The following is a 23,652-nucleotide window of genomic DNA, read 5'->3' on the forward strand; positions in this document are numbered from 1 at the left end:
CTTTAAAAGATTGTACCAATGTTACTTAAAAATCATTTATTCCTAAAATGTATTTGGCGTAAGATTAGGAAGAATGGAATACTCTTGAATATGTATCAAAATTGAATACTGACAATGTGTGTGCACTGAGAATTCTAGGCTCATGGCTTACAATGTATGAGAGATATATGGGTATCCATATGCTGCTGGTGAATATATTGCTATTTACCTTTTAAGCAGCATGACAAATAGAAATATACCATGTGACAATTACACAATGAAAGGTTACAAACCAATTTTTGAACTAAAACAAAGGGTGCAGTGATTAAGCAGTGGTGATGATTATGCGGTGAAACATGGTTAATTTGGAGCATTTTTTCATATGACCATAGAGAACTTTAAGTTCTTTATCTTAAAACTTCCTGTTTACATCCTTTGACCATCTACCAATTGGGTAATGACTTGCATTTTTATAAATTTGACTCAGTTCTTTATATACTTTAGAAATGAGACCTTTTTTAGAAACAAGGGCAGTAAAAATGGTTTCCCAGGTTTCCACTTTCCTTCTAATCTGGATTGCATTGGCTTAATTTGTGCACAAACTTTTTTAATTTAATGTAATCAAAATTATCCATTTTCCATTTTATGATCCTCTCTATTACTGAGAAAGAAATACTTTTTTAAAAAAATCACTAACATAAAAAGTCATCAATAACAGTACAAAATTTTAAGCAATAAAAAACAGCAAAAAGATGCCATTATGTAACACTCATTTTGTTATGTTTTGTCCTTGAGTGTCTATTTTTTTAATATCTTGAAGTTGGATTATCATTAAATCTACTTGATACCTTAAAATAATTTCATTCAGATTGTTTAATGTATAGATGATTGCTTACTTAGTATGGTTTTTTTTTTCAGTTTTTATTCATCAGTATTTTTGGAAAGTTTATTTTTTGATGAGATCCTATTTCTCTGACTCCATGGAGATGGAGGACAGTTTGTTAGCACCCTAATTATCCACTTGAATTTCTAGCCTGTGAATCAGATCAGGTCATGGGAGGGTTGGGGGATTAGGGTAGGGAGAAAATGCACAGTCCTTTCTAGAGGACTCCAGGATTCCTCATTTCAATGATAAGCTCAATTTACTTTGCTTCACTAATTCTGTACCATACTTCCATGTGGGCCTCCAAAGAGTATATGGAATATAGGCCAAGAACTGGTGTTACATGTGGGGCACTAGCTTGTGGTTAATAATTTGCTTCACAGACACAGCATTTTGTAAGTCTGTATCTACTTGGTGCCTAGGCAACATACATTTCCCAATGCCATGGAAACAATCAAACTTGAGATTCAATGTTGTAGTGTATAGTGGTGAATTTTAAGTCAGAGGACCAGGGTTCAATCCCCTACCTGTCTGTTTGTGAGACCTACAGCAAATCACTGAAACTTCCTAGACCTTAGTTTCTTTATCTATTAAAAACAAAGCCAAAACCAAAATCTGTACTCAATTACTTCGGAAGCTCTTTCCCTTCTGAATCCATGATATTCTTTGACTTTACTTTTCAAAGTGTTTCCACATCTCTTAATTTTCCTCCCTCCTGTTTGATATGTCCTTGAGAGTCCTTATACCATTTGAATCTCTTCTTTCTCCCCAAAGGAAGAGGAAGGTGAATTTGCCAAATAAACTAAGACTAATTTAATTGCCATTTGAAGAACATTTTTTTTTACACCTCAATTCCTTTGAAGAACCTCACTCAATAGAACAAAGCTATTTAAAGAAAAGTTAATTCTTTTGGTAGGAAATCCTTCTAAATGCCTTAATGATTAAAGTAAAATATTAAAATGATTGTGGGTACAGCTATATTCACCTTTCCCCCTATATGTAGGGGAGTTAAGTATCACTATTTTTAATATACACTAAATATGCCAAATATTGTGAATGCTAATCTGGAGAAAATCCCATTAAAAGGTTAGATAAAATAGTTTGGTGTAATAGATACTATGATGGGTTTCTTAGGATGGTTTGCTGTGTGACCATGAACAAGTCGTTTAACCACCTTGAGCCTCTTTTGTTACCCATAAAATGAAGATTAAAACTTGGATTTCTTCCAGCTAGTTTTTATCTCTATAGAGGTAAAAGCTAGGTACTTTTAAAAATCATTTTTTGAGGCTCAAACCAGATAATGTTTATAAACATGTGTTCAAGTGTGTGTGTGTGTGTGTGTGCACGCTCACGTTTGTGGGTTTTAATAAATTTTAAAGCTCCCTATGAATGCCAGTGATTATGATTATTACTGCCATGATGAGCCCTTTTACTTGTCAGAAATATAGAGGCTTAGGTAGGCAGTAAATATGTCAAGATTGACATGTATTTGGGATATGTGAAACATAACAACATTTGTAATTCATTTGAATTTGGTCACTGTCTCAACTGTTTTATGTCAAGGAACATAAGAATGTAAGCAGAATGTAACTACTTTGAAGACAATAACTCTCTCCCAACCCCCACACTTTCTCTCTATGTACGTAGCCCCATCACAGTCCTTCGCACATTATTTTCTTTTAACTAGACCTGTTATTTCACTGACCACTAATACAGATTGGCATCTGCTTTGCACTCCATAGTCTTTGATAATGCATGGGACACTAAAAGATTAAGTAATTTATTTAAGGTCACATAGCCAACATACCTCAAATGTGGGATTAGAACTAGGCTTAGTGATTTTAAGGCAATCTATGTGCTATGCTAGGGTGCTTCTGTCTGTTGTATTGAATTGATTTGAGCTGAGAGTGAGAAGTTAACTCTGGAATGGCTTTGAGGGAATTGGATACAAGATTGAAACATTCAGAGCTAATTCAAGATTTCTGAACATTTTAGCTAGCTTTTAACAGTACGATATTTTAACAGATTTCCTTTTCTCATGGATATGACAATTCCCACTTCCCCCCCAGGAGTATGGGTCAAAACTTACCTCTCTCTGTGTAGTTCTTGGTTAGGTCTTCTCATAAGTCATTCATAGTGGATGGGAGTGGTGGCTTCCTGTAGGTATTTTAAGATCCTGTGGGCACCAATGCAGTTCTACCTGTTTAACCCAGGATGCTGTTTATGACTGTTACAAAGTAACTCCTTTAAATTTCAATTTCTCTGAATTGTCTTTTTTCTTCAAGATTGACATAGTCTGGGATTATTCTCTTTTCTGTTATTTCACTCTCTAAATTCAGCACACGTATCAGTTATCTCACCTTTGTTCAAACAAATCACCACACACTGATATAGATATTAGCACCTTTTTTTCACTAAAATTATATTATCAGGGATTTAATACAATATTCATATAAATTGGCACATCAGGATTTTAGAGATAATTTCTCTGTGTTTGGAGGGATCATTTAATTCAAAATAGACTGAATTTTATTGGTTGATAAACACTTGATAAACAAAAAACAACTCATTAATCAATCAAGCTTATTATAAAATTGGAGAAACAGTCAGAAATTTCCTTCAGGCTAAGTAATATCACAAAATTTTACAAAATAGTTAATTCCATTGATTGCAGTGTCTGGATTTAATAAAAATAGCTTTCCTTCCAGCTTCTCTAAAAGTAGGTTGACATTTCATTGGAGAAGTATTATACCTTTTCCTTTGTCCTTATTCTTTTACTTAAAAAAAAAATTGGGAGAGAAAACTTAGATAACCAAAGTTGGAACTAAATCCTTCCATTCTGAATTCCACCAGAATATCAACTAAACATGGATATTCTTCAAGGAGCTGTGATTTCCTGGATCTGGATACTCTTTCCACCAATGCCAGTCCATCTCCTCTACGCCTTGTTAGATGACCTTCATAAGTTGCTTTACCACTGTCTTTACCCAATTCGTCTGAGCACTACCTTTTAATGATGAGTTTTAACCAATTTATATAAGCCAGTCTTGAGAAGAAAGACTCACATACTCAGAACTTTTTATCAGTTTGGTAGGGCCAACATAGCTTTTCAGATTTTACAATCATTTCCCTACCCCGATGACACACTAGAGTAGGAACATTTTTAAGGTATGCTACATACCTGGTTGAAGGATGTCTTAAACTGTATATGTATGTATGTATGTATGTATGTATGTATGTATGTATGTATGTATGTATGTATCTATGGATGTATACACATATGAAACATAACATGCATATTATATTAGTATATGTATATATACACACGTGTGTGTGTTTACATCAACTAGGTGGTGCAGTGGACAGAACACCAGCCCTGGAATCAGGAAGATGAGTTCAAGTCTAGCCTCAGACACTTACTAGCTTTATGGCCCAGGGCAAAGCACTTAACCCTGTTTGTCTCAGTTTCCTCATCTCTAAAAATGGGTTGGAGAAGGAAATGGCAAACCACTCCAGTATCTTTGCCAAGAAAACTTAAATGGTATGACTGAAATGACTGAACAACAATAATATATATGTATCTATCTATTTACCTATCTATTTATCTCGATAGGAATAAAAGATGAATCTTAGAAAGATACCTGCTAGATTTAATGTATATAAAGTGACCTGATGCATTAATCCCTAAAGAGGTTGTATAATTCCTGATAGTAGGAATTAAAGATTCTATTTCCTTTGAATCTCCTCTTAGCACTTAGTATATTAATTAATTCATAGCAGGCTTTCAGTAAATGTTAATTTCTTAAGTGAACTGATAGTCTCTCTCTCTCTGTCTCTGTTTCTCTTGCCAACAAAATAATTTGTTTTTTCCTCACTTCTGAGATCTCTAAGGAGATTAAGACATTTATAACACATAAAAATAAGACATCACATATAATAATAAAGAATACCCCATGCATATTCTTAAATACATAAGTAATTATGAATGTGGCATCTAGATTGGAGTTAGAATACTGTGGATTATATATCTCTTAGCTGGATTTTTTTTTTAATATTGTAAGCTCTTTAACATATGAAAATTCTTTTAAAATTCTATCAGATTACATTTTCAAATATACTATAACAATAGTATCTGTACAGTGTCTTCATTGGAAGAGGTTTTTAATCCCATTTAAATCTGCAGTAAATTTTCTTCCTTTAATGGTGACATTAAAGTATACAATAATTTTTCTTCTTCTTTTTTTTTTAAATTAGGTAAATTCAGCAACCCTAAGCTTCCTGCCTCTTCTATGGATTTCAGTATGACTAAGTATACTGGTTTCAGTTTTACTCTTAAGCAAACACAAGGTATGTGACTTCCTGTTTATACTCTGACACTCTGAACTGATACATTTCATAGACTTGGAAATATAAAATGTATGATGTCTTGCTAACTGTATGAATGCAAAGGCTAATGTTTAAAAATTTTGACCTGTAAAACAAAATTCTAATAAGAGAAATAAAAGCACAGAAATGTCAACTCTTGTTTATGACATTAGTAACACTCCATTTTTTATAGCGCAAAAGAGGGACATACTTTGGGGCTTTTGAAATATTAAGCATGGAAATACCTGAGATAGGTTTTTAGGCATGGGAAGGCTAAGGTGGGAGAAAAGATTAGGAACAGAGCAGTTAGCCTCACTCTAAAAAAAAAAAAAGGTCCAGCTTTTAAGGCAGTTATATATTACAAATTGTAATATATAATGGTAGACTCCATATGCAGGAACTAAATATTGTCAGACAATAATGCCCAGTAGCAGTTAAAATAGAAATTTGAATCTTCAAAACAATTCAGTTGTTAATTTAAAAAATTTAAGAATAATTCATACAATTGAGTTTATTTAAATCAATCAATAAACAAATATGTATTAAGAGTCTATTTGCAAGGCATTATGGCTGGGGGAGTAAACATATAGATTTGTATCAACATGTTTTTAAATTAGTACCTTAAAACGAGTTAATTCTAAGCTTTTTTCATTAGAGGGAAAGGCTTTTTTACTAATTTGTTTTAATTACAAGAGTGATTATTTTAATTTAAATACATGCATTCATCACAGTTTTAATACCAGGAGTTTAAAGATTTTCTTTGAACTCAAGCAAAACCCGTTTAAGACAGTTTCTGCATAAAGGTCATAGAAACATGAATTTTATTGAAGGGAATAATGTAATTGTTATTGTAATTTTCAAAATATAATTTTTAACTTTAATATAAATAATCAGATTATTCATTTAGATGCTACACAAAATAAAGTCATTTTTATTATTTGGATTTTAATTGTCCTTGCCAAAACTCTACATTTTAAGACATTATAATAATAATGATTTCCATTTTTACCTTCTTATTTATGAATTTTATTTTATTTTATAAATTTTATTTATGTTTTATGTATGCTATATAAAATATAAATATATATTTAAATACATAATACATATATAAACATTACATATTTGCAAGTTTTATTTTATTTGCCTGCTTATTTATATGTTTCCAACTTGTATCCTGTTGATTTTTTTTTAGTCTCTATTGTAGCTTGTACTGTTGCTAAGGAATAAAAAGTGCTCAATTTATCAATTCAGGGGGATTGTGCAATTTAACATGCACTGCCGCCTAGAAAAATTGCAGAGAAATCAAAGCTGCAAAGGAGTTTCTTTGATGGGAGCAGCTGTTGTTCCTATTTTCACGTTTGTGTGGCATTGTAAGAGAGTTAAGATACTTTCCCAGCTGCTCTGATGAATTTAAACATTTAAGGCCACAATGAATAACACTCTTACTCCTCTTATGAGGGCTGCTGTGGTAAAATGGTCTCAAGGCTGGAAAGACCAAGATTTAAGTCTCGCTTTTCACATACACCAGCTGCGTGCGTCATTTAAATTTTCCTTTCTCTGGGCAACAATCTAAGGTGTAAATTGCAGAGAAAATTCTGTGCTGTATTGGTAGATAGAATTTCCTCACCTGGAGGTCCTTATCCCAGTAGATTGTATATCCATTCTTTGTTTTAAACCATAAAAACGGTAGTTTGAGGAATTTTGTTCCCCATGTTTTAAGTTACTGCTAGATTTGCTCTTCAGCCTTTAGGAGACATTATTAGAATACACAAGACTAATGTTTTAACTTGGGCTTACCCGTATTGTTATTTTTAACTAAACCAAACCTTGCTTTAAGGTTTTATCTGAGGTAAAAGGATGTGCCCTGACAGCCTAAACTAGACTGATTTGGAAAAGACTCAAGACTGGTGCCCTTTAAGCACTGCAGAATGTTGCAACTTTGTGACAGCCTATACAATTTCAGTGAGCAAAAAGGGAATCACTCAGGGTGAGTGAGTCTTGTGGGTCAAAGGCATGCTGGAACCAGCTTCCACTGGTTTGCAGGTTGTTAAATTTTCCGTATGAAAATTTATAGATCAGAAATCAGCAAACATTATAAAACAGGACTTGATTTATTGTTTTATGGACTGTCTATACTTAAGGAAGTGATACAGAAAATGTTAATGATGAAATAAAATCTTAAAGAGTGGTGTGCTTCTTCTTCTTCTTTTCTTTTTTCTTTTTTTGGTAAGATGACAGCCAATTCTTAAACATTTACCAGGATGTCCCTGCTGGATATATTTTGAATATGAAAGTCATATTCTGTGTCAGCATTTTTGCTGCCATATCAGATAAGGCAGTCTTTCCTGGAGTGACAGTAGGACCTATCTGATTTTCTTAGTATCTTCCCTATTTTCAAATGGTCCATACTGTAATAAAAGCACTTGTTCACATGAATGATGAAAAGATAGAGCGCATACTGTTCATGATACTGAGTTCTTTCCAAAGCTTCTTGGACAGATTCTTGGACAGAACCTAGATTATCTGTACTGCTTTGCTACTTTTTTTTTTTTATTTTTGCTTTTTGGTAAGGCGGTAGGGATTAAGTGACTTGCCCAGGGACACACAGCTAGTAAATGTCAAGTGTCTGAGGCTGGATTTGAACTCAGGTCCTCCTGACTCCAAGGCCAGAGCTCTATCCACTGTGCCACCTAGCTGCCCCCACTGCTTTGCTACTTTGAGCAACTTTGACTTTGAGCAACCCAGTTAATGTCACTAGGATTCAGTTTTCTCATTTATAAAATGAAGCATTTGGCCTAAAATGAAGCACTGAGGGCAGGGACTGCTTTTGCTTCTTTTTGTAACCCCAGCTTTTAGCACAATATCTAATACGTGCTTAATACATGTCTATTTATTGAATGACTGATCTTCAAGTTCTGAATCCTAGAATCTTATATATTCAGATCTCTTTCCATTTGCTTTCTAGAACTATTGAATACGAATGAGAAAAAAAACTGTCTTAGATGTAAATCCCAGCTGCTAAAATTTGTTGGGTTTTTTTAATTTCCATTTCAAGACACCAATCATTCCCTCATTTTTCTTTTAGGAAAAAAAACATACTTCTGCTTCCTTTAAAAGTTCAAAAGATAGTCCAATAGTTAATTTTGCTTCAAAATAATTCAGTAGACGTTTGTTCAGAACCTGCTACGGCATGGCATTGTTTGCATATTTTCCATTTTGTCTCTTTCTAATAAATGTCTTGGCATATTACTTTGAAGATTTTCATAAATGTCATGAACATTGTTTTTAGCTCACTGAAGAATGTAGTCAGTCACTAAAAATGTTGATTAATTGCTTGCTGGTGCACTATGGTAATGGCTCCAAAGACCAGAAGAGTGAAAGGAGTAATTTGTAAGAGGTGATACTATAGTTAAATTGACAGGTAAAAAATTGGATACATGAGGGTGAGGAATAAGTGAAGAGTCGAGGATGACACATAGGTGGTAACCTGGGGCCTGGGAAGATGAGCTGCTCTAATCAGTAATAGGAAAGTTTTAAAATATGGAACAGTTCACAACTTTGGGTGTTCTCTTTGCACGGGCCCCTGCTAATCTTGATCAATGTCAGTCCAGTTCTATTATAAGCACTGCTATCGTGGTTGGTTTCACATCCTTTTGCTTGAATAAAATTTTAGGACTTCTGAGATCATGGGTTCTCTAAATTTGATATCTTCATCTCTTACCTTACCACACACACAAGTACCATTCTGCCCAAATTATGTACTAAGTAAACATTTGATTCATTTCAGTTCAATAGATTCATTGAATGAATGATTGTGAAGGAATGAAAATGGGCAGATGATTGTTGTATTTTTCATCTAGGGAAGACTCATCTAACTGAAATGATACTGTCTCCTTGGCCTGCCTTTCATGTAAGCTTGGGTTTTCATATTTTGAATAATCATAGAATGATCCTGGCTCTCTTACTAATGCTTCTAGATGAAGAAAAAGAAGAAAATAATAAAACATCAGAACATTCTTAATAATCTCTGTGAATTACATAAATGAGAGCTTTTTGGGGCAGCTAGGTGGCACAGTGAATAGAGCTCTGGCCTTGGAGTCAGGAGAACCTGAGTTCAAAACCAGCCTCAGACACTTAACACTTACTAGCTGTGTGACCCTGGCAAGTCACTTAATCCCGATCGCCTCACCAAAAAAAAAGCAAAAGATAAAAAAAATACATAAATGAGAGCTTTTTGAAATATATAGTATTGATGTGTCATAGTTTCATGGGCCTCACCAGGTATGGGAAGGGTGATTATTCTGTCCTGCCCATTCCCCAACGTTTAGCAGCAACTATCCCTTAAATGGATAGTTATGTGATAAATGTTATCTCCTCATCACTAAAAGATGAAAGGAAAATTCAATGCATACCTTGAATATATTTTAGGAGGGTTTATTGCAGACTATGTGTTGTTAAAGTATATGAGCTACAGCTATCCAAAGCTTGAATGAATAGCAGTTCCAGGGAGCATAATACCTGTGAAGGCACCTTTGGCTATTTTGAGATGCCTCCTTTGGATCTTTAGAGTTCCTGCTCTTCCACCAGCCTTCATTACATCAATAGAAATTAGAGTATTCAAGAGAGGGTTGAGTGATGATCTTTCAGCATCAGTGCAAGACTAGATTACTCTTGTTAAATAACAGAAGATGTCCTGCTTCTGACATCGCTTATCAGTAAGGACCTGCTTTTCAGGTGTTGGTAAAGATTCAGTAGTGGTCATTGATCCAGTGTATAATAGAAGGTTTGAATTTTTTTCCCTTTTCCCTCATGTCTTAAGCTTCAGTTCTTCTTTCTGACAAAGTCCTCTTCCATATTATTCCTTATATCTTAAAACTTTGTTTTTATGGATCAATCTTGTGCCTGGGTAAATATAAGCAACAGTTAAAATGTCTGTGATAACATTCTATTTTCGATACAACTGATTTGAGTTTTCGATCATAATCTGCTTTGATCTCTACTTCGTTGTTCATTTGTTTCAGTCATGTCTGACTCTTTGTGACCCCATTTGTTGTTTTCTTGGCAAAGATGCTGGAGTGGTTTCCCATTTCCTTCTCCAGCCTACTTTTAGAGGTAAGGAAACTGAGCAAACAGTTAAGTAACTTGCCTGGGGTCACACAGCTAGTAAGTATCTGAGGCTGGATTTGAACTCAGGTCTTCCTGACTCCAGGCTTGACACTCTATCTATTGTGCCACCTAACTGCACTTGATCAGTAAGCACTGACTCCTTAAGAGAAACCCTTCTATAATTTCCGGTGTTGATGACCTGGTACTGAATTGCCATCCTAATTCTTTCAGTGTGTGTATGTGTGTGTGTAAGTATAATTGCACATACAATGTGTGCACTCTTTCCTCAACTATTTAACCCTTTTTGAGGAAATGTTAATCTTCCTATTGCTCTTTCAGGGTTATGAATGTTTAATTAATATTAATTTTTTGTTAGAATATTTTCCAAATCTATTATGGTCCATTCCGTAGTTGCAGATTGCATGATAAAATTGACCTTATATAAGTAATAATTGCTTGAAACATGTTGCTCTCATTTGTCTTTGATTTCAGGATGCCATTGGATTTGTTAAAACACTGATCCTTAGCATTTTATTTGTATTGACACCTCACCACTACCCTTTTCGCTTCTGTGTGGAGGGAGAAGTCATGAATTCCCAAATCTCCAGTTAAGGAGGGGGTTGAGGACAGAGAGTTTCTCGTTTCGCAGATGGCTGCACTATGCTGGGACTTTTCTGACTCTTCCATTATGCACATTGGATAACTTCCCCCACCCTCCAGCTTCCTTTTGGGTGTTGTCTGACACAATTAGATTGTAATCTCCTTGAAGGCAGCTGCTTTCTTTCTTTTCCATTCATATTTGTAACCCCAGAGCTTAGTACAATGCCTAGCATATAGTAGGACTTTAATAAACGTTTATTGAAAATCAAAACAACTCTGAGGTACCACATCACACTATCAGTGTAGCCAACATGAAAAAACAGGAAAATGATAAGTGTTGGAGGAGATGTGAGAAAATTGGAACACTAATGCATTGTTGGTAGAGTTGTGAACTGCTCAGACCATTTGGAGAGCAATTTGAAAAACTATGCCCAAAAGGCTATAAAAATGTGCATGCCCTTTGACCCAGCAGTAGCACTTCTAGGGCTGTATCTCAAAGAGATCATACAAATGGGAAAAAGACCCACATGTACAAAAATATTTATAGTAGTTCTTTTTGTGGTGGCAAAGAATTGGAAATTGAGGGAATGGCCATCAATTGGGGAGTGGCTGAACAAGTTGTGGTATATAAATATCATGGAATATTATTGTGCTATAAGAAATGATGAGCCGTAGGACTTCAGAAAAACCTGGAAAGACTTGTATGGACTGATGCTGAATGAAGTGAGCAGAATCAGGAAAATTTTGTACACTGTAAAAGCCACGTTGTATGATGACTAACTTTGATAGACTTAGCCCTTCTCAGCAATGCAAGGATCTAAGACATCTCCAAAGGTCTCATGATGGAAAATGTTATCCACATCCAAAGAAAGAACTATGGAGTTTGAATGCAGATTGAAGCATACTGTTTGCTATTCTTTTTTTCTTCTGCTTTGTATTGTTTCATCTATCTATTGGTTCTAATTCTTACTTACAACATCACTAACATGAAAATATGTTTAATAGGAATGTGTATATGTGTGTGTGTGTGTGTGTGTGTGTGTGCATGCATATATATGTGTATATATGTATGTATGTGTATATATACCCTATATCAGATTGTGTGCTTTCTTGGAAGGGACGGGGGGAGAGAGGGAAGGAGGGGGTGAAAATTGAGAACTCAAAAGCTTATGGAAGGGGCAGCTAGGTAGCGCAATGGATAGAGCACTGGCCCTGAAGTCAGGAGTACCTGAGTTCAAATCCGGCCTCAGACCAAAACACTTGACACTTACTAGCTGTGTGACCCTGGGCAAGTCACTTAACCCCAATTGCCTAAAAAAAAAAAAGCTTATGGAAATGATTGTTGATAAATCAAAATAAATTAATAAAATTCTAAAAAAAAATGTTTATTGGCCTAGTATGTCTTTCTTAGAATAAACCAAAGTACTTTTAGATATCATCTTTGTCCTTCAATTTAATTTGACCCCCAGGTTCAAGCTCAAAGGTCTCTATTTTCCTTTACACATAATAAAACATTTTACATTAAGTTCAAACACTATTTAGATGTAATTGAAGAAAGATTCCATAAAAATATCCACATTTGCATATACATACAATATATATAACTACACATGTGTGCATGCATTTATGTATAAATATATGTGTGTATTTATATATATACACATACATACATATAATACATATGTATATGGTGTTCTGAAAATCTTATTGCAATTTTAAGCTCTTAAATCCATGATACTATTTATATGATACTATTCATATAAATCAAGTGTTTAATTAAATGCTTTGGTTCAATCCTCTTTATCCTGGAGGCCATACTTCTTTTATTTAGGAAATATGATAATTGATTAAAAGGCAAGCAGAATCATCATGGACTCAAAAAAACTATCTCAATAAAAAAAGAGCCCACATTGTATATCAATTGTGCCTGGCATTGTTGTATTTACAGTAGCTTTTAAAGAGAGAATAGTTTTTCACATGTCCATCAAATACTTCATTGTTCACATTATACTTGAATCATTTTTATATATTTAGTAGCATGTGAACAAGTCATGAGTGGGATTGATCTACAAGCTTTGTGATAATCATTAAAGACATTTCAGATGTTACAGTGCTTTTGAGAGATTTGTTTGATAATTATCAAATCAATAATAGTTTAATCTTTATAAACCTAGAACTTTTGGGCTCGGCATTTTTGTAACTTGAACAATATTTTGATTACTTATAAGGATTTGTAGATTATTTGTGTGTGTGTGCATGTGTGTGTTACAAGCAAGCTGTGAATGATTTATATAAAATACATAAATACTTCTTTGTACTATATTTGGAGTGATTACTCAAGTTCTTGGATTTTGGTAATAAACATATTATCTTGTCTATTAAAAATGATATGATTTGACTTAAAAAATGAGAGGAAGATGGTAAGTGTCTTGGAGTACCTTTGTGAAGAATTAGACCCAATAAATATAGAATTTCCCAAGCTCTGTCATTTTCTAGTTTTGAAATTAAGCTACTAGAAATATTTTTGTTTATCTTGATTAATGTTGTTTTTATAGCATATTTCCCATAAAATACTTATAAGGGGCAAGAAATACAGTTTCTAAGAGGTAGATGACCACAAACAGCCTTGTAAAAAATTCCCTGTTCTTGTGCCTGCTCCTTTATCCTTACTCCCTCTCCATTTTTATTTTTTAATTGTCTAAAGTCTCAATAATATGCATAATAGATTCATAGCACATAATCCTAATTGTACAGAATATGTAGAGAAATCAGTTATTAATTTTGGTACCTCCAATGGTTATTGGTCAAGTAAGCCAATTTTCTACTTTTTGGGGGGAAAAGCCTTTAGATTCTTATCAATGAAGGTTTTATTTATTTTATCATGTATATGAGATCTTGTTGAACAAGAGAAGGAGGACGTACTGGATTGCCTTCAGGAAACAAAAAAGCTCTTTTTATGACCCCCAAATTCCTATGGCAACAAAAGCCTATGTCTTTAACATCACTCTGTTGCTATATGGCTGTCAGGCATGGTGTTGAGCATTCTCTAAACAAATAAAAGTGACCATCATGCAAAGGGCAATAGAGAGGCGCATGGCTAATGTGAAAAAGATGAATCATATAACCAGTGAGGACCTTTGAAGAACAAGAATAGAAGATGTCATCGAGAAAGTTTAAAATAAAAAGATGTGTCATGTCACATGACATGGTGAAAAGGCAGATTATTCCATTGGTACCCTCATAGTATCAGAGATAATATATATATCCTATAACACATTGGGTGTATCCTCTGTGGTTACCTTATGGGAGAATAAGGATAAAATTTCCAGAGGATGAGTATGTTTGGATGGTTTATTGTCTGCGTTGTTGGAGGACGTTCCACTTTTTAACATCATAGATAAAATTGAGTATTTGAGCATGATATCTTGTGCCATTAAAACAAAAAAAAAGATGCCATAATCTACTTTGATTTCCAACATAACAATAAACTTTTTTTTTTTTAGTTTAGCAGAGCTCCTATTGCTTTTGATATAAAACTAAATAAGACTACTTCAACTTTGGAAACTCCATTTGTTAGAAACAATTATAAAATGTCCAATTTACCATGGTTAGACTTTTTGATAACATTCGCTATATTTTGTTAAATGGGATTTTAAGTTCAGAATTTCTGTAGACTGTGGATGTGGATTCAGGGATTATATTGAGATGAATTTATGGATTAATTTTTAGGTCAGTGGTTCTTAACCTTTTTGATCTTAGCACTCCTTTACGCTCTTAAAAATTATTGAGGAGACCCCCAAAGAGTTTATGTAGGTTATATCAATTTTACAAAAGGAATATTTTAATCATAGTCCATAATAATACTATCAATACAGTCCTAAAGATTAAACTTTCCTTCCCTGAAGAGTGATTAGGCTTCTATCCTTCCTCTTTCCTCCTCAAAGATAAGGTTACTATTAATAAATAAGGATCTTCATTTTACAAGAATTATTCTATTTCATATCAATATTATATACTTCTAAAAACCTTAAAGAAAGAAATGGTCTCATTTAAAAAGAGAATTAAGCTGCATCACTTAACTTCTTTTATAGCTTTATTATCCCTATTTAATCCTTTTGGTATTCTGTTAAGATGATATTTTTTAGGAGAATGGTCTAAGACTCTCTACATGTTGTTTCTCATAAAGATAAATTAATAGCTAAGATATTCTACTACATGAGAACTTTTGCTTCCAAAGCAGTATCATACTAGCCAGAAAATTTATAACTTTTTTCCCTTCTCCACCAGGTCTATTTTGTAGGCAGTTATTATTCCTAATATTTTCAATATTAATTTTCTTTTTAAATTTTTAAATTTATCTAAATTTTTATTTTCAGTTCCAAATTCTCTCCCTCTTCACCATCTACCACCTGTTAAGAAGACAAGAAATATACTATCTATAAAACATATTAAGTTATGGGAAAAAAAATTCCACATTAGCCATGTTATGAAAAAGAAAAAAAAGCAAGAAAAAACAGAGAGGAAAAAATATGTTTCAATATGCAGTCACAATCTATAAATATTTTTCATCAGGAGACCACAAGAATTGTCATGGATTACTGTATTGATCAGACTTGATTGATCAATCATAGCTTGATGAGACACTTTATTGATCAGATTGCTAAATCTTTCACAGTTGATTACCATTACAATATTGCTGTTACTGTGAACCTTGTTCTGGTTCTGTTTACCCCATTTTGTGTCAGTTCATATAAGTCTTACTAGTTTTTTTTTTTTAAATCATGCTCTTCAATGTTTCTTACAGCATAATAGTATTCCATCACAATCATATACCAAAACGTGTCCAGCCATTCTCCAACTAATGGGGATCCACTCAGTTTCAAATTATTTGCCACCACGAAAAGAGCTTGCATAAATATTTTTATACATATAGGTCCTTTTTGTTTTTCTTTGGTTTCTTTGAGCTATATACCTACTAGCAGGATTGCTGACTCAAAGGGTATGTTCAGTTTTAGAATCCTTTGGACAAAGTTTCAAGTTGTTCTCCAGAAGAGTTGTACCAATTCACAGCTCCATCAACAGTGCATTAGTTCACTTATTTCCCCACGTCCCCTCCAGCATTTGTCATTTTTCTTTTCTGTCATCTTAGCCCATCTGCTTCAGAGTTGCTTTAATTTGCATTTTTCTAATTATTGCAGATTTAGAGCATTTTTCCATATGACTAATGATAACTTTGATTTCTTCTTCTTAAAACTGGCTGTTCATATTCTTTGACCGTTTATCAATTGGGGAATGGTTATTATTTTTTATTGATTTGGCTCAGTTCTCAGTGTTTGAGAAATGAGACCTTTATCAGAGAAAAAAAATTCACCCAGTTTCTGCCTTTCCTTCTAATTTTGCCTGCATTGGTTACTTTTTGCCAAAAAACTTTTTAATTTCATGTAATCAAAATTACCCATTTACCTCCCATGGACCTCTCTATCTTTTATATCATCATGACCTCTTCTCCTATCCATAGTTCTGACAGGTGATTTCTTCAATGCTTCCTTAATTTTCTTATTCTATCACCTTTTGTTATAAACCATGTACCCATTTTACTCTCAGCTTGGTATATAGTATGAGGTGTTGGCCTGTACCTCCTTTCTATCACTTTGCCTTACAGTTTTCTCAGCAATTTTTGTCAAATAGTGAATTCTTGCCCTAGCAGCTAGAATCTTTGGGTTTATCAAATATTACCTTACTGTGCTCATTTGCTTTGGTATATTGTGTACCTAAGCTATTACAGCAATCAACTAATCTATTTCTTATCCAGTATCAAATTACTTTGGTGATTATGACTTCATAATATAATTTGGGCTCTGGTAGTATTAGCTCCCTCTCCCCCACTCTTCCTTTATGTTTATTTTCATTGATTTCCTTAATATCTTAATATCCTTGATTCTTTTGTTTTTACAGATGAATTTAATTATTTTTTTTCTATTTCTATAAGATAATTCCTTGGTGGTTTTATAGGTGTAGCACTAAATGATAAAATTAATATACATAGATTCCTATTTTATTATATTGTCTTGATTTATCCATGAACAATTAATATTTCTCCATTTGTTTATATTGGTATTTGTGTGGAGAATGTTTTGAGATTGTTTTCATAAAGTTCCTGAGTATGACTCAGCAGGTAAATTCCCAAGTATTTCATACTGTCTGCAGTTATTTAAAATGGACTTTTTCTTTCTATCTCTTCTTGTTGTGTTTTGTTGGTAACGTCTACAAATGCTGATGATTTGTGTGGATTTATTTTGTATCCTACAACTTTGCTAAAGTTGTTAATTGTTTTGAGTAATTTTTAGTTGATTCTCCAAGTATACCATAATATTATTTGCAAAAAGGAATTGTTTTGTTTCCTTGTACCTCTGTTTATTCCTTCAATTTCTTTTTCTTGTCTCATTTCTACAGCTAGAATTTCTATTACAATATTGAATAATAATGGTGATAATAGGATCCTTGCTTCGTGCCTGAACTTTTGAGTTTGTGTCTTGAGCTGCCAGCCAACTTTTGATGGTCAGATTCTTTGTTGTTGTTGTTTGCTCATTTTTCCCTATCCTATTTCTTTCCTGCAGACTTTGTGTTAGAGTTGGGATTTGTTCACCTCTGGGCAGGGAGGGGAGGGTGGAAAACCTGATCTATAGTTCAGGCTGGGAGCCTCTATGGTTTTGCTCCTTTCAAGTTTGTGTGATGGAGCATGGGGTGAGACAGGGTGGTCTGGTTACTGCCCCCTTGGACTGCACTCTGATTCTTACCCAGGTAGGTGCCCTGCTCCCTTATGACTGCAACTCCTCTCTACCTTGAAACTGTGACTGGACCTGTATAGCTATCAAGTTAATAAATAGCATCTAATTCTGACCAGGGCCACCACAGGAGGCCCTTGGAATCGCTTTCTGACCAGGTGTTCAGTCCCCTTACATTGGTCATTCCTGGTGCTATCTGTTGCTGCTACAGCTGATGCCTTTGAGGCCAAGCACCCACGCTGCTTCTACTGCACACTGGGTTCTGTGCTTCCAGCCAGCTCCCATACCATTGTCTATAGACCTCGATTTCAAATAAAAAAAATAAAACAACCAGAAATATTAAATGCACCCTTTTAAGAACAAGTCATAGAAATCACTAATAATTTAGTTAAAGATAATGACAAAAATGAGAGAAAACACCAACATTTGTGGATTGAACTCAAAGCAGTACCTAGGGCAAAGTTTATATCTCTAAACATCTATATCAATAAAATAGAGCAGTTCAACAAATTGGACATGCAGTTTAAAAGGACTAGAAAAACAACAAATCACAAATATCTAGTTACCAAAATAGATATCCTGAAGATCAGAGGAGATATTAATAAAATTGAAAGTAAAAATTGAATTAATAAACAAAATTAGGAGCTGGTTTTTTGGGAAAAAAACAAACAACTGACTAATTTGATTAAGAAAGAAGAAAACCAAATTGCCAGTACCAAAAATGACAAGCATGAATGTACAATCAATGAAGGTGAAGTTACAGCAATTATCAAGAGCTCTTTTTCATACACCCCCCCAAAAAATAACAAAACCTGACAACCTAAATGAAATGGAGGAATATTTACAAAGATATAAATTGACAAGATTAACAGAATAAAAAGTAAAATACTTTAAAAAAATCCTACCTTAAAAAAAATTGAACAAGACATAAATGAGCTCCTGAAGGGAGAAAAAACAACTCAGAACCAGATGGATTTATCTATAGCTGTTTGGTAGATCAAGTTTAAACCAAGTAGGATGTGAGCACCCCATTTTACCTCTTCAGAAACTGAATCTTTAAATTGCTCCTTACGGGAACGGATTAATTAAACTGAACAACATATAAAAATTACTTGACTGCTTTAATTCTTTTCTCTTGATATTTCATTTTATAGCATTGTATAAATAGAATTAGCCCATTGTTCAAAATACTTCATGGAAGTTCTCCAAGTATTCATTGAAACATTGTTTGTCCTTTGTTCTTGAAGAGGACCATGACATCAGGGAAGTGACACCATAACATGCAAGAGAATTGAATTTAAGTGAGGGAGGGCCATGCAAAGTCATCAGCCTCACTTTCTCCTTCAGAGCCATCTGAGCCCAGTGGCCAGATACAGATCAGGACAACTAGAGGTGGCTCTGGATGCAGTGGGAGACCTTGGCTTTTTCAAGCTAAGGTCTTTAAGAGGTCTCAGTTTGACTGAGGCAAGGCACCTTCAGTGATTAAGACTTAATAAGAACTGAGGAAGAGAATGGTCTCTTTACCTAGTCAAAAATTCAAAATGGAATCTGGGATCGGAAGACCCTCAGGACTTCTGGCCAAAACAGAAACAATTGCTATTTACGTTCATTCTCAGCCACTCAGGGTGAAAGATCACTTAGAGCTTGGTCTGGTACCTGTTGTTGGCCAATCAAGGAGAGCCAGAGTGATTTGGAGTTAAGGCTAGTCTTTAAGAAAAAAAAAGTTTCAAAGATTAAAATGTACATTCCCTTTGGGCACAGCATCCAGAGGTAAGGGTGTGACATCATTTTAGTTAAATGAGGAAACTTAGCCACTATATTTAATTTATGGCCATTAAACATATTCACAAAATCAGCAAACTTTTTTCTGGGTTGATGATCATTCTTGACAAAAACTTAAACTAACATTTTGAAAAGAAAGCTTACCCATAGTAATATTCTTTTGTTTCTGATCTCTAAAATCCCTCCTAGATAGAAAATTATGTTATTCCTTAGGATTTATGATAATGCATAATAGGTTATATATCTTTTAGTAACTGAATTTTGGCTAGAATTATAGGTATTTAAATGATAATGACTTCATATAATATTAAAATTATGATTAACAATTAATATTCTGTGTATGCACTGACAACACGTTATGAGTTTAAGAATTTCTTGCTCCTTGTTGCTGACCAAACCCAGTTCTAAGACCTGCTCCTTCAGCTCTTTCCCTTCTTTTTTGCTCTCCCTAAACCCCTCATGCCCTGGGCATATGACTTGAGACTTGGGCACATTCTCATTAAAAGGGAGATTAACCACCTTCTGCCTTTGGAGACAGTAGTGAGCTATAAGATGTCAGAGGCTTGTTTACATCTAATTAAGGTGTTTTCTTCTGATTAAAAAAATAAAGAATGCTGAAAAAAGGCAATACATTTATCTCTTCCATACTGTGACTTTCCAGGTTGGCGTAAGAAATTAGATGAGAATTAGGGTGGGGTGGATTTTACCAAAGCTGCAGATGATAGGAGAAGGCCAGAGGACAACACAGAGCCTATGACCAAATACTTAATCCAAATTTTGCAAACACCCCATAGAAAATTAGAAACAACTCAGACTTCTTCTTGAGTAAGAAAGGAGGACCAAAAATTTTTACAGATTTTCCAGATCGTGGAGCACCATATCCCTAACCCTCTCAATGTGGAAGGGATAACTGTACATTTTAGATGGGGATGGAGAGCAAAAAGAAAGCAGCTGTCCTAAATATTTCATGTTTTGAACAAATACTCCTGGATTTGTTTGATTGAGGAACCTCTAGAATCTGTACCCTGTGAAACAGGAAGGTGTTATATACAATTTCAGTAAATTTAGCATAGCTGTATAGGAGAATATTGCCATAGACAAGAACTTCATATAATGTTTTAAGATATACAAACCACTTTTATCACCACAACCCTATGAAGTACATATTTTAAGTATTAGCATCTACATTTTACAGATGAAGAAACAGAGGTTTGGGGATGATATAACTAGCCTGTAGTCATGTGGCCAGTAAGTCTAAGAAAAGACTTGAACCTTGGTCTGATATTTTAGGAGCTATTTGAAGGAGGGATTAAAGGGGGGGAAAAGATAAAATTAGTAATACTCAACCCCAAACCAAGTCTCTAAAAATCCCTTTAAAATAATTTAAAATAATACAATTTTGTTGCAAATGATACAAAATGGCCATAAATTTACTTATATATACTTGTTCAAAGGACTCTGATATTTGTGGGTATGAGTGTGTGTGTGTGTGTGTATACACATATAATATATGTGTGTATATATACACATATATTTCAAATATAAATAAATAATACAAATTTATCCTAAAACTACTATGCTAGCTATGACAAATATTATATAAGCATTTGTTTACAATTATTTAGCATATTCATTTCACTCGTTGCACTGGAATGATCCTTTATAGGAAAAAATGGACAAAAATCACTCAGGGTGAAAAGGCATGAGGGGGTCCAGACATATCAGTGTGTCCATTGGATTCTTAAAGACCATCTCATTAGAACATTGCCTCTAACATGTTATACTGTTCTGAGAGGTTTAGAGCCTACTTACCAGTGACTAGTCCAGTTTACTATAGGAAGACTCATCACTAGCAGGCTGCTATTTAATGATAAATTCTTTGGCCAAGGCAACCAAAATATTATTGCCTTCAAAAATTTTCAGTACTCAGAGGCACAAATGAATCTGTGCTCTCATGGATCAAAAAAACAGACTATGAACTATCTATTCCCACCCACTTTATGCTAGTTTTTTCCATGATCTTTTAAATTTTTAAATTTTTCTCTTCCTTCCTACTCCCTCCCCAACTTTAGTAATTTCTAAAAGGACAATCCAGCCTATTCTATTGTTTCTATTTAATTCTGGGCCCAACTCATTTTCCATTTGTAATACAATGGATAAGCTTTATTGGATCCAACCTCATGTTATAATCTGAACACTAGGCATTTTTCACTCATTTGGCCAAAGTTAGGTCAAAGTTAGGTTAGTTCAATCAGGTTTTTTTAATATAAATTTAGTTATTTTTAGTTTTCAACATTGACTTCCACAAGTTTTTGAGTTCCAAATTTTCACCCCATCTCACCCCTCCCCCCACCCCAAGATGGCATGCATTCTGAATATCCCTTCCCCTAGTCTGTCCTTTCTTCTATCTCTCCCTCCTTCTCTTATCCCCTTCCCCTTCTATTTTCCTGTAGGCAGGATAGACTTCTGTACCCCATTTCCTGTATTTCTTATTTCCCAGTGCATGTGAAAACATTTTTTTAGACATATGTTTTTAAAACTTTAGGTTTCAAGTTTTCTCTCTTCCTCCCTCCCCACCCACCCTCATTGAAAAGGCAAGCAACTCAATATAGGTTGTACATGTGCAGTTATGCAAAACACTTCCATAGTAGACATGTTGTGAAAAACTAACTCTATTTCCCTTAATCCTATCCTGCCCTCCCATTTATTCTGTTCTTTCTTTTGACCCTGTCCCTCCTCAGAAGTATTTACTTCTGATTACCCCTTTCCCAATCTGCCCTCCTCTCTATCATCCCCCTGCTCTCTTGTCCCCTTCTCCCCCTATTTTCCTGTAGGGTAAGACAGATTTCCATACCCAACTGAATGTGTATGTTATTCCCTCCTTAAGCCAAATCCTATGAGAATAAGATTCACTCATTCCCTCTCACCTTCCCCGTTTCCCCTCCACTGTAAGAGACCTTTTTTTTTGTGAGATGATTTACCCTATTCTACCTCTCCCTTTCTTCTTCTCTGAGTATATCCTCTCTCCCTTAATTTTATTCTCCAGATATGACCCCTTAATCTTCAACTCACCCTGTGCCCTATCTATCTATATATCTATATCTATATATACATACATATAATTTTTTCCTTCCAACTACCCTAATACTGACAAAGGTCTCATGAGTTATAAACATCATCTTTCCATGCAGGAATGTAAACAGTTCAATCTTAATAAGTCTCTTATGATTTCTCTTTCCTGTTTACCTCTTCATGTTCCACTTGAGTCCTGTATTTGAAAGTCAAATTTTCTATTCAGCTCTGGTCTTTTCATCAAGAATGCTTGAAAGTCCTCTATTTCACTGAATGACCATTTTTTCCCCTGAAGGATTATACTCAGTTTTGCTGGGTAGGTGATTCTTGGTTGTAATCCTATCTCCTTTGCCCTCCGGAATATTATATTCCATGCCCTGCGGTCCTTTAATGTAGAAGCTGCTAAATCTTGTGTTATCCTGATTGTGTTTCCACAGTACTTGAATTGTTTCTTCTGGCAGCTTGTAATATTTTCTCCTTGACCTGAACTCTGGAATTTGGCTATAATATTCCTAGGAGTTTTCCTTTGGGGATCTCTTTCAGGAGGAGATCTGTGGATTCTTTCAATTTCTATTTTGCCCTCTGGTTCTACTATATCAGGGCAGTTTTCCTTGATAATTTCTTGAAAGATGATGTCTAGGCTTTTTTTTGATCATGGCTTTCAGATAGTCCAATAATTTTTAAATTCTCTCTCCTGGATCTATTTTCCAGGTCAGTTGTTTTTCCAATGAGATATTTCACATTGTTTTCTAATTTTTCATTCTTTTGGATTTGTTTTACAGTGTCTTGATTTCTCATAAAGTCACTAGCTTCCAATTGCTCTATTCTAATTTTTAAGGAAGTATTTTCTTCAGTAATCTTTTGGACTTCCTTTTCCATTTGGCCAATTTTTCTTTTTAGGGCATTTTTCTCCTCATTGGCTTTTTGGACCTCTTTTGCCATTTGGGTTAGGCTATTTTTAAGGTGTTATTTTCTTCAGTTTTTTTTGGGTCTCCTTTAGCAAGCTGTTGACTTGTTTTTCATGATTTTCTTGCATCACTCTCATTTCTCTTCCCAGTTTTTCTCTACTTCCCTTACTTG

General features: G+C 34.3%; 1 protein-coding gene across 1 annotated transcript in view; it reads left to right on the forward strand.

Annotated features, from left to right (window-relative positions):
• The window catches only part of CFAP47 (cilia and flagella associated protein 47), an 890,592-nt gene that overhangs the window by 677,133 nt on the left and 189,807 nt on the right, over positions 1-23,652 (forward strand). The window contains 1 exon segment of the mRNA XM_078146130.1: positions 5,117-5,209. Coding sequence (XP_078002256.1) covers positions 5,117-5,209 — 93 coding nt within the window.

Source organism: Phascolarctos cinereus, unplaced genomic scaffold (assembly GCF_003287225.1).
Source record: "Phascolarctos cinereus isolate Bilbo 61053 unplaced genomic scaffold, phaCin_HiC Scaffold_726;HRSCAF=1367, whole genome shotgun sequence".
Taxonomy (NCBI): Eukaryota; Metazoa; Chordata; class Mammalia; order Diprotodontia; family Phascolarctidae; genus Phascolarctos; species Phascolarctos cinereus.